The sequence below is a fragment of the Zootoca vivipara genome, chromosome 3 (assembly GCF_963506605.1).
Source record: "Zootoca vivipara chromosome 3, rZooViv1.1, whole genome shotgun sequence".
NCBI lineage: Eukaryota > Metazoa > Chordata > Lepidosauria > Squamata > Lacertidae > Zootoca > Zootoca vivipara.
Window position 1 is genome coordinate 80,216,086 of NC_083278.1, and position 18,873 is coordinate 80,234,958.

Sequence of the window (18,873 nt, forward strand, 5' to 3'; positions counted from 1 at the left end):
AGATTAAGATCGAATGTGGGATGTACTTACTGCCGGACATCAAGTACAAGCCATTAGGATCAACAGCGAGACTTGTGACTGCATCCAAGTGGGCCACCATGGAATGGATCAATTTTCCTTTGAAATTGAAGATTATTTTTTTTTAAAAGCAACTTGTCATCAGTTAATACAATACAGAGCTTTAACAGAACTTATGGGAAATAATACTGATATCCAGCGTACTAGCAACTATTCTCACTGAAACAGAGGATCTTTGAATATGAGCATAGCCCCTTCCCTTTGGAAAGTGATCACGTGACTGTGTCCCTGTGAGTTGGTCACTTTCACTTTCACTGTTATTTCCTAGAACTCTGCTTCCCAAACTTGGTACCTGGTTCAAGTCCCTCCCCACAGTTAAAAAAGTGAAAGCAGCATTCACTTTCACACTAAAAAAGCCCCAAAGGGCTCTATCCAACACTGCAGCTCCACTTGCACAATATTTTTGTGCATGCATGTGTTCCTCTCTTGTTCCCTCCAGCCCCCTGCACACCCTCAGAATCAGCTCTGGGGGCCTGGAGCAGATTTTAGGGGCAAGAGTGGAACTCTGCTCCTGCAGCATTAGGTACAGCCTAAACCAGGGGCGTAGCGAGGCGCTGCGACACCCGGGGCAGCAAATTGCCATGCACCCGGTTGGGTGCCGCGCAGCTATGTAACGACGCATGCGCCACTATGTAACGCCGCATGCGCGGGATGCTGCGCATGTGTCGTTACATGGTGGGGTATCACTGCCATGTAACAATGCAGCGTGGGATGCTGCGCATGCGTCGTTACGTGGAGGGGTATCGTTGCCACCCCGCGCCTCCAAAGCCGCGCGCCTCCAGCTACAAACTCCAGGGAAAAAGCCCACTCAGCGCACCCGCCACGCTGAGCAGGCTTTTTACCTGCAATTTGTAGCTGGAGCGAGGCGCATGGCTTTGGAGGCACCAATCGCGGGGCGGGGCGCGGCCCCAAGTGACACCCCCTCCAGGGCGGTGCCCGGGGCGTACCACCCCCGCCCCCGCTTGCTCCGCCCCTGGCCTAGACAGGTTTTTACTCATTAGCTCCCACAGAAATAAGCAGGCATCTTCCTTACAGCTGCCATACAGATCATTGCTGCTCTGCATCCCACTTCCCTACTTTGCCCAGTCAATCAGGGATGGAACAGGTTGTTTCAGGGTAATGGTTTTACTTGGACAGGCGACATCCCAGCGCACCCTTATTCACTCTTTTGTGATGTCACTGCCCATATAGTAATGGGGGTGGGAGAATTAACAATGCACTGGGTCACACTACTCTGATGGAGAAAAGGTAGAATGCATTCATCATAGTGCATGAGTTTTTACAAGGCGCACTTCCGCATTTTTCACAGCAGATTGGTGTGTCCTGGCACATATCTTTGAAATCCCTATCCTGAATAATGTTACTATCAATTGAAGTAAACTGCAGAAGGGTGGATTCTCACATAATCAGATACAAAATGTATAATTACCACCCATCATTTGTGCTCAATACTTGCAAATAAATCCTTCAACATTCCCCTTTAAAATGGAAGCAAAGACCCAATCCTGCCTTAGTTGCCATATCCATATATTATGCAGAGATAAAGCAGAGATTTATAAAAGTGCTTTTATATAGTATGTTAATCATTCATTTTTTGTTTTGTTTTGTTCCAAGTGCAAAGCAAAACCTACCCTGAGCTCAGTTTGCTACATCAAAGAAAAGGTAGCTCAATTCATGGAAAACAGTCTGAACTCCTGGGCAGCTTAGATATGAGCTTTTGAAAGCAAACCTCACAAGGCTGAAGTTATCTAGTGGTTCAGGTTTAACAAAGTTGCTTGTATTAACTCTGCCTACTGATCCTTTGCCAAACTAAGCAGGAAACACCTAGACCAAAATTTCTAGAATTAAGAGTTCATTAACACGGCGCCTAGCTTTGGAAAATGATGCATTGTGTGTGTTTTTGTTTTAAGCACATAATTAAGATACCAATCGAAATGACTGCAGGTTTTCTAACAGTTATGATTTACATATTTTCCTTCACTATGGGTGAACATGGAGAACATGGAGCTTTAAGAACAAGGGCAAAGAGTCTAAGTGCTCCTCTTTCAGATATTTAGAAGGGAACACACGCACCAAGACAAACACACACAAGCATCTATAAGCTTTGACAGCAATTCCATCTTGTGCAGTGTGGAAATTTGGGATGCATAAATTTCCCTCCATTATCCTGTGGACCATCCACTTTTCTGTAGCAAAGACAAACATCAGGATTGGCTGGGAAGGATGTTAAAGCTGTAACTCAAATGCTGAGACACACCATTTCCTTTTGCACAGCCAATAAGCCTTTACAGTGGTACCTTGGTTTGCAACCGCTTTGGATTACAACCGTTTTGGATTACAACCACGTCAAACCCGGAAGTGCGTGTCCCTCTTTTTGGATTACAATCCTTTTTTTATTAGAACCCTTTTTTTTGGGGGGGGAGGCCCCATTGGCGAAAGCACACTTTGGGTTACAACCTGTTTTGGTCTACAACCGGACCTCCGGAACGGATTATGGTTGTAAACCAAGGTACCACTGTATTCCTGTCATCTGTTTTACAAGTCATAGAACTTTCAAACCTCAATTTCAAAATTTCTCTCTAAATGGGTAGATGTTAAGACTTCAGACAATTTCATGATATTTTTATTTTTTATGTTAGGACCTACTGAGGGAAGAATTGTGCTTACCTGTGTTATTGTCATAGAATTTGATGTGTCTATCCTCATGGGCTGTGATACTAATTGGAAGAGTTGGATGGCTGATTACTTTGTTTATTTGGCAAGAAGAGGTGACAGCTAAAGGAATGAACAAGTGCAAACACAGAAAAATTATTTCATTCACATAAGCAAGTGGTTTTTAACCAGTGTGCTGTGGCACCCTGGGGTGCCTTGAATGATCAGGGGTGCTGCAGGCAACACTGGCCTCTGTCCTTCTTTCCTTCCCTCCCTCCCTCGCTCCCTCCCTCTGATGGCATCTTGCGTCTCTGCCTGCCAAATATTTGCACAGCTGTTTGTTGCAGCAGCCCTGGCTACAAGCTCCCCAGGTGCCTCTGGGGCTGGCCAGGGGGTGTTTCCCAGGCCGCTATGGGGCAGTGTGAGGAGGCACCTCTCTTTGGGCCAGGGTGGAAACTCAAAGACCAAGGGCAGCGGCTGCAGCTGCCCAGAGAACAGCCCCAAGGAGAGGGGAGCAGAGAGGAGGCACTCCACAAGGGAGGGTATTCGAAAAAGGTTGAGGGACTACTGGCTCTGCAGGCAAGGGGTGACATAACTGGGCTCCTGAGCTCCACAGGGATGCTGCAAAAAGAATGTGGTTAGTCAAGGAAACCATGGACCCAAAAAGGTTGAAAACCTCTGACATAAGCTATTGGAAAAACTAACGACCTAATTTAGCAGGCCAATCTGGTGCAAAAATCCAAACATGTTCAGTCCACTCAATCTACTTGTACCTTACTATGCACATTCAATATACTGTCAACCTGCTTCTCAAACTAAGCTACGCACACTTTTTTCCTCCTAAAAAGTAAGAGGAAATGCCTGTGCGTCTTATGGAGCGAATGCGTGGTCCCTGGAGCCAACTTGCCCAGGGGCGAAAGGCAGATAGCCCCCTTTGCAAAAGAAGCTTCCTCAAATATTTAATAGGGGGCAAAGGCACCTAGGCCTCTAGGAATTGGCTGCTATGCCTAGGACAATTCAAGAAAGCAAAATATTTTTTTTCTTGTTTTCCTACTCTAAAAACTAGGTGCGTCCTATGGTCAGGTGCATCCTATGGAGCGAAAAATATGGTAATTCAGGAATGCCATACAGTTGCATAGAGGATGGTTAAAACCTAATCTTTAAGGAAGTCCATATAAGGAAGCATGGCAAGTGGATGATGAGGGTCAGGGAGGATAAGAGAGCTAATCTGCTATTTCTTCATATTTGTTCTTTCAGAATTGTTTCCCCTGTATGCATTAGAGTCCCATGTGGACTGATGCCAGCAGTCCATCAAAGACGATTAGGTGCAAACATTGGTATCCTAAATGGAAGTACACTTCATTGAATTCCCTTCTATGCATGATGGTCTCAAACTTTATCAATATAAACACAAACAATGAAAACACATAGAAATAACCCCTTTGGATACATACTAGTATCTGCATTGGACTCCAAGGTAAGGATGCGTTGTCTTGTTTCCATATTATATATGCTTGTGTGGCCACTATTAAAGGATGCTACCATGTGGCTTGGGTCACTGCTCACAATGTCCACAGAGGATGGAATCCCCATCTCTAAAAAAAAAACAGAAGAGTGTTAGGAAGCTTGGTCCATTAGACACTACCTGAAAGCAGCCACATTCATTCATTTTCTTGGCACTAATCTAGAAGTCATTTCTAATTTTCCAGCCAAGTTGGTAAAAGCAATAAATATGGTTTCTCAAGTGTCCAAACAGATGTGTGAGTGTTGGAATATTAGAACTCTGTTTCAGTAATGAGTCAATCAATCCTCAAACCCGTTACATTTACATAGGTATCAGCACCTGCTGTAACCCGAGATGTCCTGCGCACCCACCATGCGCAAGACGAAAAGAGCAGAGTAGCAAGAACTAGTATACTGACTAATGCACCACAAATGTCATATGTATTAATATTGGGTGGGCAAGTACAAAGGTGATGGGAAGGCAGAAGGGCTCTAGGTAGACAAGAAAAAGAGTCTAGGTCAGAGCTTTGGAAACTTTTCACGTTATGACACACTTTTTAGACATACATAATTTTGCAACACAGTAATTCAGTTTTACTAGCAAACCAGAGATTAAACGAACCCCTTTCCAGTCCTGGGAGGAGCATGGGGAACATTCGCGCAACACACCGCAGCCGACACCCTAACGTGTTTGACACAGTTTGGAAAGCTCGGGTCTAGGTTATAGCAACTCTGCTGCAAGGCCCATGTCCTCTAGCAGAATCTCTCAGGAAATCTGGTAAACTATGCACCACACATCATAGGGCGGTGACCTGAATGGAAACAGGCATTTTCCATTGGCAGGAGAAAAAAAATGGAGAGAGGAGATGCCTGCCTCCCAGAATGCTATGGTCTTCCCAGAGGTGTAACGGGGGGTTCCTTCCCATAGGAGGGGAACGATAACCGTCTCGGGGGGCCCAAAAGCTGCCAACCAGTGAATGGATTCCGACCGACGCAAATCAGGCACATTCTCATATTGCCCCTGACTATGGAATGCCTTTCATTCTTCCATATGCAAAGCCGTTGTCAACTGTTTCAGACATCTTGTGAAGCCTTGCTTTTTTGTCCAGGCTTTCCCTGAAGCCAAAATATTTCTTAAGCATGAACCTAGAATCTAACGATCAATAAGTGTTCACTGCTCTCTAGTGTGTGTGCTACAATAATAGTTGTACATTTTTTTCCATTTTTAAACTTCTAATGCATTGCCTCAGGTGGAAAACAGCAAGATTCAAATATAGTGGTTTGCTATGTAAACTTACTATTGCATTATTGCTTAAAAAATGAATCTCTCATTATAATGCCACAAATATAGCAATCAACATGTTCTATTAACAGTGGCTACTTTATATATTAAAAAAACACAGTTGTGAGATTCTGCAACACACACATCCTTCAAAACAAATGCAACCAGCAAGTGGGGTTTTGATTCTCACCTCATGCTTTCCCAGTAGTGATGCTGGGAATCCACTAAAACTCCATGGCATACTAAAATAAACCTACCTGTATTGCACAATTATGTCAGTGCGGTTATAAACAGAAGCATGGATTCTTAAAAGCGAAGTCCCTTTTGATAGTGTTACAATCCAGGAGATTTATTAAATACCTTGATTATCATTAAATATGCTCAGAGCTGGAGAGATCTCCAAAGCTTTCCATAAACGGATAGTGCCATCTGCTGAACAGGAGAGCAAGTGCTGGTGTGCTCCACTGTAAACCAAGCCCCACACTGCATCCGTGTGGCCTACAAATGCACCTCTTAAGACTGAAGGATCTGTGGGATGAAAAAAATGCACAATGCAAGAGGAAATGGGATTTCTTTATAATTATTGTGTGCTGTAAAGATGCTCTAATGCCAGTTACCTGTTTACAAACCCTCTAGTCCTTCCTTAACTGCAGAATTCCTGACAACACTGATTGGTGACTCAGTCTACCTCCAAAGCAATAATGCACCATGGCCTTCTTCCATATCTTTTTTCCTGTTACTGGGATCCTAAGCCAAGATTGCTTCCAAATTACAGAACTATCTCGTGTGATCTCTTTCATTCACCCAGTTCAAGCTGCATTTTGTTTCTGAATAGAACCATTTTTCCTTTTTCATAGTGAGCTGCACTGCATTCAACAAGTAGCTGTACACTTTTAATGTGTTCCCTTGCCCCCCCCAAAAGAGAAACCTGTAAAAAAGGGGGGGCACTTACCATAGGAATCATAAGGGTCAATATTTGGGTTTGTAGTATTCCAGCCCTGAATGAGGCCATCTGTTCCCCCGCTATAACACTGCTCACCAGTATTACTCATCACCACACAAAGCACAGGACTGCTGCAAGAGGAAGCAATACTGATTTAGTGGAGTTTTATTTCAAATATTTTCATTTCTATACCGCTTTAAATTTTTAAGAAGAAAAAAATCTCAAAGTGGTTTACAACACATTAAAAAACGAATAAAACAATCCACAATAAAACATTACTGAAGAAAATGAAATATGAAGTATACCTTCAAAGCAACATCATTAACAGGAAACATTTTTCCTCCTTCCCCCTGGCATGCATTCCTCCTCTACATGATCCCCTCGACAAGGTATTTACGGAACTGCCATAACGGGGCCTATGAGGTCATAAGATACAGGGCTATGGCAGCGGATCACACCCCCATCAGCAGCCCATGGCGCTATCTGCCACGGCTGCCACCCACCTGCAGAGCGCCACTTTCACTCTTGCTGCTTGTGGTAAGTAAAACAGTATTTGCTTCTGCAGGGAAATGGCCAGCAGCACTCAAATAGGCTGCCTCCCAAGTGCTGGGTCTTCACCTCGCTCTGAGCAAAGCATTGTGGGCGAGGTGGCCTCACGAGAGCACAGCTCTGCTGCAACTGCAGGAAATACTGTTTAACATTAAGAATTTAAGCAGTATGCGCCAACACTGCAAGAAAGCACTGGAGGTAGTGAAGCTGCTCTCCAGGGCCATGTCACGCACAATGCCTGGCGCTGCGAAGAACTCTTCAATGAGATGGCCTTGGAAACGCTGGTGGTGCTCATGCTGATCGTTCAGGGGGAGGAAACTGGCAGCAACCCACCTCAGGGGGGGGGCACATTGTCATGGGATGGCTCTGGCCATAACCTCGCTTTTTAGTCCGTTCTCAGCCACTTTTAAATTGTCCCTTCCCTATCCCTGCTGCACACTTATCAACCTCTTTGGCTATTCCTCTCCCATTCACACGCTGAAGACATGTGAAGAAAGTCCCTCTTGGTAAGTAAGTGTTATATCTGTGCCCTGCGTGGTACATAGCAAAACACTAGCACCACACAAGTGAAAGGCGGAAGGAGAAAAAAGCAAAAGAAAAGAAAAGAAAAGAAAAAGGCTAATGCAATCTGCCTCACCAGAGGCTGAACTGCAGTTCGGATTGCACCATCACACTGCCAGGCTGCAGCTTTTATCAACCCCACCCCTTTTGGAAGGAAGAGTTCACTAGCATACTAGAGGAGTAGTGAGCTGAGCCACAAGATGAAGAAACCACATGACCATTTGATAGGCTGAGTCAACACACTGTTTATCCCATAAAAGGAGAACTCTGTCAAGTGCTGCAGCTTTATTCTCTGATAACAGAAAGAAGTTTCTGAATGTTTACTTACTTGTGTGCCCTGAAAGTGTAGATAGGTTCAACATCAAGAGAGGCACTCCTAAACAAAAATAAAAAGCAGAATCACAGGTTCAGAAAATATTTGGAAAGGCATGAAAAAGTTAGCTTCCAGGTTGGCCTAAACCAGGCATAGGCAAACTACCCGCAGCATTCTAATGAATATTCACAGAACCAAGCAATTCTTGTTGCAGCAATGGCTGCCCCCTTTTCTTTTCTTTTTTTGCTGTAAATACCAACTGATCCTTCCTAAGATTCTTGAGATATAGAAGAATACTGAAGACTATGAGTAAATTCCCTTTTCTTATAATGGCAACAAGTTATTACTTAAATAGGACCTTTATTTGCTTTTATATAATTTGATATGATACACGATCACATATATACATATACACGCGCCATTTATAAGACTTATAAATGTTTATAACTGGCATGCATTTTGGAAGAGAAACAATATTCCTTAACCCAATAACTGAGTCAGCAGGTAATATTTATCCTGGAGAGGATTAATCAGGCCTAAACTAGTCATTATGTTGCTACCATGTTTCTACAAAGATTAGTCTAAAAAATTTAATCTCCACATAACTTTTAACAATCACAATCTTACTTTTTTGCTGGAGATGTTTTCTGTAAATTCCACATTTTTAATGTACGGTCTTCAGATGCCGTAACTAACACAGGTTCAACTGGATGGAAAGCAAGACCTCTTATTCCATCAAAATGACTCCTTAAGGTGAATTTGGGGTTCCAGGTCTTCCTCAGTGCATCTTTATTGTTTGCTATCTGTGGTAATAAAAACAACCGCTTCGGTTTAGCCAATGTGAGGCGGGGAAATATCAAAACAGACATTTCATTTTCCTGCTATCAAATGCAGAGTTCGGACCATGTGGCAGAAAAAGAAAAAACAGAGATGCAACTGTTTTTTCCTATTAAAGTTAACCCTCCAGTCATTAAAGTCAACAACAACAACAAAAACCGTCAAGAGCTGTACAACCTGTATCTCTTCATTCTAACAGTGTTGCCTGCAAAACAGCGTGAGATGGAACATTGAGGGGACAAGCATTCTCTTTTAAGCAATACACAGCAGCCTTATGAACAGTTGGCAGCTGTATCAATAGACTTCAAACTCTGCCCCTCATTTCCCTGTTCCCCTCTTCTCATCAATTTCTCTTTGGTCTGAATTATTATGCTTGCCTCCCCTTTCCCATAAAAGCTTATGTATATTCTTGGATGTCGGCATACTTTCTGCCCTCCTCCCTATTTCATCCACACAAGAGGTGGCTTCTTTAAATATCTGCAAAAATAGCTTCATTCTTATTCCTTCTTTAAAACACGCTTCACCGTTTATTTCATATATATTCCACTTTTTCAAAATCACTACATTAAAATACCAGATGAAAACTGTAATAAAAGCACAGCATGGATCAGCAAAATACAATGCAATCATTAATCAATAATGAACAGCTGGCAAAATAAGTCTGAACACTGCTCCTGAAAAAGCCCTGTCTCAAGGCAACACCAATGCTGGTGAGATAGAAAGGAAGGCCTCGGCTGATGACAAGTTGATAAATTCATATGGAAAGTAACCCATTCAGTGCCTCTGAAAAGCAATAAATGGTCAGCAATAAATCATTTATCTTGGCCATGCATTAGAAAGAGCAGCCACTTCCAATTTTAAAATAACCACTGCCACATCAGAGTATTGTCCTGTAAAAGAACATCCTCTACTTAAGGCAGCTTTAGGTAGTTCAGGGATCAGCACAGCATAGACATCATTTGTAGGGCTGTAAGCAGATTATACTTATGAGAATAAATTGCTAAAGAGATAAATGGCAGAGCGCCCTTGTGAATGCAAGCTTTCACATATCCTTATTGGGATAATTACATGGTTGCATGTTTTATTAATCTTACATGTTAAATTGTGATTCCCCCCCAAAAAAAACTATGCATTGTACAGGAATGCAACATTGCGTGTCGATGACCCATCACCCACATGGAGTAAATAAGACACAAGGACACGTGATTTTAGGTTAATGGGTAAATAAAGGCCACAACTTTATTAGTTATAGCATGTGAGTGGTATTGGCTTAGGCATTGGATGGGAACGCAACACATGACTCCATCCTACTGGTGTGGAGACACTTAAAGGTTAACAAACAGTGGGAGGAGCTTGTTGATGCAAATACAACTGGAAGCTTCCGCTGACGTCACCGGGATCCTCTTAACCGCCGGATCCTCTTAACGGGATACCCCTAGGAGGTAGGTGATGGCCTTAACCTGACCTCCAACACACAACACAGATACATCACATATTGAATAATCCAATGCCTAACCGCCAATACCAAAAGTTGTGACGGATTGCTATGAGGTAGGCGAAAAAACATGAATCTCCAGATATCTTTTCGCTGGACGTGGGCCTTCATGTTCATATGCTGTGAATGCACCTCTCCACTTCTGTGGACAGACAAGGTCGGCGCAGGCTCACTCTTATTGACTTTGTCCACTATTATGGGGCCAAAGAGATCACGGAAGCAACAGAGGGAGTGAAGAAGGCCGTAGCAGCCACTGGCCATGCTTATGTGTCACAGTGAGCCAGACTTTCGGGCTTATCATGACTTTCAGAGCACCATGCATCACTCCTACCTTAAGGAAATGTCCTTGTAACAATCCTATAGGTAGATCAAAAGGACCATAGCTCAGTGGTAAAGCACATGCTTTCCACAGAGAAGGTCCAAGCCCCAGCATCTCCATTAGGGCTGGGAAAGACTCTGGTCCAAAACCCTGGAGAGCCTCTGCCAGTCAGTGTAGACAGGACTGGGCTAGATGGAACAATGACTCATTATAAGGCAGGTTCTTCCTATTTTCCTATCACAATTTTTACCTGTTGAAAAATAGAGGCAACAGTGACAAACTAGCACTTACATCGTACGTCAGAGAATCTGCCTCATTGGCTACTGTAAGGCCTGCCAATTCCCCAAGACCAAGCTCATTTTCAAGGGCCTCATCTGCTCCCATAATGAAAGACTTTCCAGATGAAGGAGGGAATGTTAAAGCTTCCACTGAAAGAGAAGAAATGAAAGTTAAGTACTCCATACAATCAGAAGCTTGGAATAAGCAGTTCAATTGAAATTCAGTGCAGTAAGCTCTTTACAAAACAAAGTGAAATTAACATGCGCAAATCAGCACCAGCAGAATCCAATTTTTGCCAGAAATAAAGTTCTTGAATACACATACCTCGGAAGCTGATTTCTTCAGAATTGTTAAGCACTAAAAAAGGAAATACTGTTTGGCTGATTGCACTAGTATTTGTGCAAGAGACTTCCAGGGTCTATTGGTTCATTACAAAGGAAAACGGTGCTATGGATTTGACTCTTGCTTGCCCACTCCTCTCCCACCTGATTCCTTCAAGTGTTTTGTAGTTCTAGGGAAGGATATATATTTTTGAATTTACGTATTTGCCAACCTGGGCTCCTTTGAAGGAAGGCAAGGTGTAAAAAATTAATACATACATAAATAAAGGTGAAAAGTAATTTGGATTTTTATATATAAAAAAGAATACTGAAACAAAACAAAATCACAACTGACATTCATTTTTTTGTTAATGGAAATTAGTAACTCAAAAGAAAGAAGAACCCAATTATAATTTTTTCTTAGCAGAGCTTTTTCAGTAGTGGTGCACCCTCTGCAGTTTGCTTTGTTGTTGTTGTTGTTGTTTAATAAATTCGGCCTTTTTCGGCAGCAGCAGCGCGTGGGGGGGCCGGCTGGCCCCTCCCACGACCGCCGCTTCGTCGGGGCACTCCGCTGAGCCCAGCTGGCCAGCGGGCGCCCAGGAGAAGGCTGCGATTCTTCGGCCTCTTTCTGTGGCAGCGGCGCGGGGTGCGGCGGCTGGCCCCTCCCACAGCCGCTGCTTTGTCGGGCGCTCCGCTGAGCGCAGCTGGCGCCCAGGAGAAGGCCGCGATTCTTCTGAGGACTGCGAGGGAAACTGTAGGCAGAGGGGTGGGGGGTGGGGAGAGCGCGCGCATGTGTGCCTCAAGTCTCTGCATCCAATCCCTGTGTCCGTGGGGCACATGCGCAGTAGCGCGGACACAGGGACTGGACGCAGAGACACTTGCACTTTATTATATAGGATTACTGCTACAAAGTATCTGTTATTCCTATCTGATCTTATGCAACTGTCTCCTGTTTTGTGCGTTTTATAATTTTGTATTTTATGTTTTATTTTAAATTTACAATATACTTTGCAAGTGGGGAGATATAAATATTTTAACAAATTATTTCCACACAGCAAAATTTTAGGGCATTCTTGGCACAACACTGGTGCCAGATCCAATACAAATATGTACAGTGGGGCAGGAGGAGAAAGCAAGTGTCAGGAGATGGCAAAGGAGAATCCTTTGCACTTTCTCTGGTTTTAAGGGGAAGAAAAGTAATCTTGGGATAGTAAGAAGAAATGAATGGCATCCGTAGAATTGATTTGAGAGGTGGAACATCCTTGCATAACACTCAGAACTCAGGGACAGCCAATGAAATGTTGGAAGACACAAGAAAGAACTTAGAATCATAGGACTGTAGAGTTGAAAGGGTCATTTAGTCCAACCCCCTGCAATGGAGAAATATTTTGCCCAATGTGGGGCTTGAACCCACAACCTTGAGATTAGGAGTCTCATGCTCTACAGAACTATGCTCTATCTCATAGTGCATAGTTGAACTCGTCTGGGAACTGGGAGGAGCCGCTGAGACCACTTAACACCAGTCTTGAAAAGCCTTGAAAGGCCACCAGTCCCAGTACATTTCTGTGCACAATTCAAAGTGTTGGTGCTGACCTTTAAAGCCCTAAATCAGGGGTCCCCGAACTACGGCCCCTGGGCCGGATGTGGCCCAATCGGCCTCCCAATCCGGCCCGCGACGACCCCCGCCGCCCGCTGCCGCCGCCCGCTCTTACGGCACAGCGCAGCGACGATCTTAAAAATCGGCAAAAAATCGCCGAAAATCCTTTGTGCGCATGCGTATGGGCCTCTCCCGACCCAGAAGAGGTCATTTCCGATGCACTTCCGGGTTGGGGGAGGCCCATACGCATGCGCACAAGCGATTTTCGGCGATTTTTCCCGACCGTGTGCGTGTGCGCATGCGCACGGGCGCGCACTCCCCCGCCCTCCGGCCCGCTGCGCGCGCACTCCCCTGCCCTCCGGCCCGCCGCGCGGTAAGTCTGGGGACCCCTGCCCTAAATGGTCTTGGCCCTGTATACCTGAAGGAGCATCTCCACCTCCATCGTTCGGCCCACCCTGTGGAATGCCCTCCTTTCAGATGTCAAGGAGATGAGAAATTATATGACTTTTAGGAAACATCTGAAGACAGGCCTGTATAGTGAAGCTGTTTAAGGTGTAATGTTTTATTATGTTTTTATATATGCTGGAAGTCGCCCAGAGTGGCTGGGGCAACCCAGTCAGATGGACGGGGTACAAATAAATTATTATTATTATTATTATTATTATTATTATTATTATTATTATTATTATTATTATTATTAAACTATGGAACCCACTCCTATAAGAGCCAGGGGTGGCCACTCTAATTCTGATGACTTGAAAAGATTAGACAAGTTCATAGAGGAAAAGGCTATCAGTGACTACTAGCCACAGAGGCTAAGTTTCACCACACCCTCTGCATACCAGTTGCATCGCAGGTAGGATGAGTGCTGTGCTCAGGTTCTGCTTGTAAGCATCCTTTGGAGCATCTGGTTGGCCACTGTGAGACCGGAGTGCTGGACTAGATGGGCCTGATCCAAGTTCACTCTTATGTTTTCAGGTAGTCCCATTGATTCCAATGGGAGAATGAAATATTCAGCCCAAAATTCAATGGGGCTGAAAAGGGGGTGGGTCACATTCATACCGGTAATATTTTCATAAAAATAAAAATATTGCATTCTGAATGCTAGGAAAATGCAACACAGTAAAAACAGCACATGGCAGCGGGCGGGGGGGGGGGTCACCTGTAAAAGCACTAAATCTTGCCATAAAGTTTGTCAAAACATCAAACACCCATTCAAAAATTGAAGGTAGCCTTCAGCCCAATTGTGTGAAGGTCAAAGCAATGCTGAGACTGAAAGCTCAAGACACCCAGGGGGTTCATTTATCCAACTGAGCAATCGTGGAAAAGCTACCACCTAGGTCTTTCTAGCAGTGAACCCAACGTGGGATGGAAAAAAAATGTTCCAAGCAAAAGGAGATTTCCCCCCACTTGTCAAAGTGTTGTTAAGTAACATTTTGTCTTTCAAAGCATATATTTTAAGCATGTGGGGGCTGTTGATCGTTCTGTTGCACTTGTTCTATGTAGTGTGTTACATCCACTTCTTAAAATGCAGCCAGCAGAAGCTGTTTTAATCAGACTAGTAGCCATTACATGACAAATACATATTTTCTATTTATAAATATGCCTAGACAGCAATTTTGAACAGAGGAAGTTGGATCCAGTTCACGACTAGAGTTGGCTTTGCAATTGGCAACTGAGAGATTTCAGGGCCAGTATCTGGCAGCGTTCAAGTTGGAGGCACTATTATCTCTGAGGCAGAATCAGCTGCAACTTCTGCAACTGCACTGCAGCCTCTCAAAAAGTGTCACCCACAATAACAGAAATGGAAAGCCCCCATGGGGACATGCCGGTCTACACAAATGGTACCTTCATTTGAATGCTGGTCAGGAGATACTCATCAAGTGTAAACTGCCCCTTAAACTTAGCAAGGTTAAGTTTAACATGAAATCAAAAGGGTTTTCTTGGAAGACATGTTAAAGAAAACCAATTTTTTAGCTTGTTGACAGTGGAATGGTGACGTTTTTATATAAGCCAAGGGGAACTGTCTTCAGGTTTTCAGGACTTGCCTAATTTTCCCTCCAATATCTATCAACTAGAGACTGGTGCAAAAGATAAGCCCTTAGAATTAAAGTCTTCTGAATCCAAACATTTATTCTGAGCACCAAAACTTATGTAAGCTCACAGTCCTTCCACACAAAAATCTATTCCTGGCTGCTTGCTTCTCTTCACCCACCCACCCGCCTTCCTTCCTTTCTTCTAATATACTCCTTGCCTCCAATTTTCTTCATTCAAGCAGGATAACTTAAGGAGGTCATTTTGTTGCCATTACTAGTCAGAATCCTTGTCACTCTGCTTCTAATCATCCAGAGCTTCCAGTAGATCCAGATCTACCACCAATCCACTCCTGCTTTATGTATTGGTAAGGTGCATTAAGCATTGGTTCTATAATTCGCCATGTGCTTGAAAAATTGCTAGCAAAGTTAAAATTTTCAGGACATAGTAGTCTTGGGATTTTCCCAGGGCACTTTACTCAGAAGAATTATCATGCACAACAGCAGATTTGCAAGCAAGGAAGTTTGCTAGTATGTATACAAAGAAAGGATGGTGCATTTAATCAACTGATTAGTTGGAGTACCTGGTTAAGAACATTTGATCAGCTAAAAAGATGCCCCCAAATATTCGGACAACAGATTGGGGGAGATTTCTTTTTAAAGAGAAATGTATAGCATATGTATTTGTAATACAAATAATTATAAAAGATACAGGTAGGAAGCTCCATCCTGTGATTTCCCCTTTGTTTTCACAAAGGAAGGATTATTACTTCTTGTAAGTTACAGGTAGGTAGCCATGTTGGTCTGACGTAGTCAAAAGAAAATCTTTCCAGTAGCACCTTAGAGACCAACTTAGTTGGTCTCTAAGGTGCTACTGGAAGGATACTTCTTGTAAGGTTATGCTTGCTACAACACACATCATCTAAAAATCATCTTCACTTCAGAACACATATACAAAGCTGACAGAATAATAGGCAAAAGCTCAAGTATCAACTAGTTCAGATTCCTTTAATTCAGGAGTAGGGACCCTTTTTGGCCAAAAATGTCAGGTTGTTATTTTCCCCAGCCATCAGACCTGTCAGGCCTGAATGCTACAATGATGTCAGGTGACTGCAGAGGCCTTCAGAAGCACCTTTCAAAGCCCTATTTTGCAAGCACCACTTGATCAACCCATCAAAGGTGCCTGCAAAACACCCTTTCAATTTAGGGCCCCAAAGGGTGTCGTTTGGCCAAAATGGAGAGGTCTGGCAGGCCTCGCTTTTCTCAAGCAATAGCTCTAATGCACCCCCTACACACACACACACACACACACACACACACACACACACACACACAGAGCCCTCACCTTCATCTGTTCTATTGATTTCTTGTTCAATAAGCCGTGAAGTACTGGATCTGGTGAGAGACATGGCTGACTGTTGTAATCCAGGCAGATCATCAACATCTCTCAAGTTAGCAAGCATATCTTGTAGTTTTGACCTGTTGGGCCCTGGCCAAAAACAACAAAATGTGGGGAAAAGGTTTTGCAAACATTAATAAAAGTAGTGTTACTATTAACTAACATGTTGCACCAACAATAATGACAATGAGTGCTATTTATAGCAAAAGAAAAAGATGAACTTGAGTCAAATAATGATTCCTACTTCCACCAGTAACTAAATTTATGGCATGAAATGAAGTGCTTTAAGAAGGAAGTGATGAAAACTGAGGTTTTGCACACACAATTCTGTTCACTGCATGGACTTGCTTGAGAAATGTAAAATGCATCCAAGTGACAGCAAATAAAACAAAAATCAATTTTATTTTTCCAAAGACTGTAACACTTGTGAATTAATTTTTTTGCACAAATTTTCAAACTTTCACAAAATTGTGCAGGACTGTGACTGTGCCACAATCTAAACAATGACAGTTACTTTTTAAAAAATTGAAAAACAAAAACAATCAAGCAAGAGTCGCTGGTTTTGTTCTTCCTGAAACTACATGTGGTGAAAACCCAATGCCCTTCTCAAAACTTACCTGCATTTTGCTCCATCATTTTCCCACATCCCTGTTTTGACTGTTTTATATAGGACTGAGGCTGAAACATATCTTCGGTAGTTTTTCCTGTTGTAAGTTTAATTAAGAATGGGAAAATATCTTACCCACAGTCCATAACCGTTTTTCCTAATCTACTAAATAATACAACTATTTCTAGTCACCTTAAAGTGTATTCTAAGACAGGTCTGAACTTAGCACACTTCACAAGGACTTTTTTACAACAGCCTTGCAAAATCACAGCACTTTCCTCAAATTATTCGGTCTAAATCCTGCCATAATAATAACAACAATTTGTAACGACTGGTATTTGTTTCAGACAAACAATTCAGAATTTTGCAAGACTATAACAGAAGTGCTTGTCTGCAAATATACAAAATTCTATAGGTGTGCACATTCATTAAAAGTTATATATGCTTTACAGCTGAACATTCATGCCCCTAGATTTCCACTTTTAACCTTTCTGTCACCAAATAATACTGATTTATCACAGTTACAAACTATTCTAGATTATGTATAACTGATGCATCTTCCAAGAGTGTTGGCCCTGAGCAGATGCTTAATTTCTGTAATGGCAAAAAGCTACTTGATTTCATTTAATTAAGATTCATAACCAGTTATTTTTCATATCAGGGAAAGCTGGGAGAGGGGAAAGCAAATTCCATTCTTTCATCCATTACTCTTGTTTAAACATTTAGCTCTTTAGTTCAGAAAGAATAGTGGCATGGTTTTAAAACCCAATTCGCTTATACACATAATAATTTCCAGTCAAAACAAATGTTTCATCTCAAATTTAAAAATTTATTTATTTTCTGCTAGGTGTGCCACTCTACTGAGCACCACCTTCATGCAGTCCTGTGTTTTAGTTTTATCTCATCCTGATCAACAGTTTGCTACTCACCAAATGAAACACATTCCACCAACCATGATCTGCCTGGCATTTGGCAGCCCCCACCTCAGTTCTTGTAGTCTCAGGTAGGGAGCAAAAAATAGTTTTAAAATGAGAGCCTCTGGCAGGCTACACTAGGGACTAACCTACACTGGTAGGTTATAACGTTAAAAATGTGTTATAAAAATGTGACACTAGGGGGCGCTGCAGAGCTGCGAGTAGCCGGCAATGGAAAAATGGATTGATTGCTATATAACGTTATTTTTAATTAATGGTTTTACAGATCAATGTAGCTCCAGCCTATGTTGCTAGTGGGCTGGATTCAGCATGCCGAGTTGCAGAGGCCCATGCTCTAATGCAAAGTGCCATAAACTCCTGTGGTCTATGCTACCTATGATATTCAGACCACGTATCCATCCATGTTCTATGCATGAGTCTCAACATTTAACAAGCTTGTAGTGAGTCCCAAATTCTGAGATTTTTTTGGGTGGCGAGGAATGTATGGAAAAGGGGAAAGCAATTTGTCAAACCTCACAATGGGGAATCTAGTAAAGAACTTGAATTACTAGATCCTGTAGCAATGACTAAGGCAAGAGCATATCCCCTTACTATGGGCTAACACTGATGAACAGGAGAATGAATACCCCTGAAGTAGGCCTTAGGATCAGTGGATAGGACTTCATTCAGCCAGAGTAAATCCTGTCTCAGTCTCCTTAGCTCAGGCACCCCCAAACTGCGGCCCTCCAGATGTTTTGGCCTACAACTCCCATGATCCCTAGCTAACAGGACCAGTGGTCGGGGAAGATGGGAATTGTAGTCCAAAACATCTGGAGGGCCGAAGTTTGGGGATGCCTGCCTTAGCTGAACTGGGTGGGCTGGCAGAAGCCTTAGGGTTTGAAAACAAAACAGAATGTGGCAGGCTGCCAGGAGATCTGGACATTGTCCCAGAAAAGTGGCTAACCCTTAAATTATGTTTTGGAGCAGGAATACACAATGTACAGCATTTTGAAAGAATGGTTTGCAAGGTGACTGGGACAAGTTACTTGCGTTATTGCTGCTGAAGCATTTCTCCATAACCAAAAAACTTAATAAATAGGATTATCCACTTCCATCTTTTCAATACTCATATATAGAATACAGGGAATCAATGAAGTGGTTATGCTTCAGTAAAGCACTCTCAAAAAATTCA

General features: G+C 42.9%; 1 protein-coding gene across 3 annotated transcripts in view; it reads right to left on the minus strand.

The window, feature by feature from the left end:
- The window catches only part of STRN (striatin), a 58,933-nt gene that overhangs the window by 9,241 nt on the left and 30,819 nt on the right, over positions 1-18,873 (minus strand). For 2 of the 3 annotated variants that reach the window (XM_060272900.1, XM_035108288.2), the window contains 9 exons: positions 16,107-16,250; positions 10,824-10,960; positions 8,509-8,684; positions 7,897-7,944; positions 6,468-6,589; positions 5,876-6,043; positions 4,185-4,325; positions 2,746-2,853; positions 31-117 (listed from right to left, as the gene is read on the minus strand). In XM_060272900.1, coding sequence (XP_060128883.1) covers positions 31-117; positions 2,746-2,853; positions 4,185-4,325; positions 5,876-6,043; positions 6,468-6,589; positions 7,897-7,944; positions 8,509-8,684; positions 10,824-10,960; positions 16,107-16,250 — 1,131 coding nt within the window. Of the gene's footprint in view, positions 1-30; positions 118-2,745; positions 2,854-4,184; positions 4,326-5,875; positions 6,044-6,467; positions 6,590-7,896; positions 7,945-8,508; positions 8,685-10,823; positions 10,961-16,106; positions 16,251-16,777; positions 16,865-18,873 lie in introns of all 3 variants that reach the window. The other variant, XM_035108286.2, reaches the window with a different exon arrangement.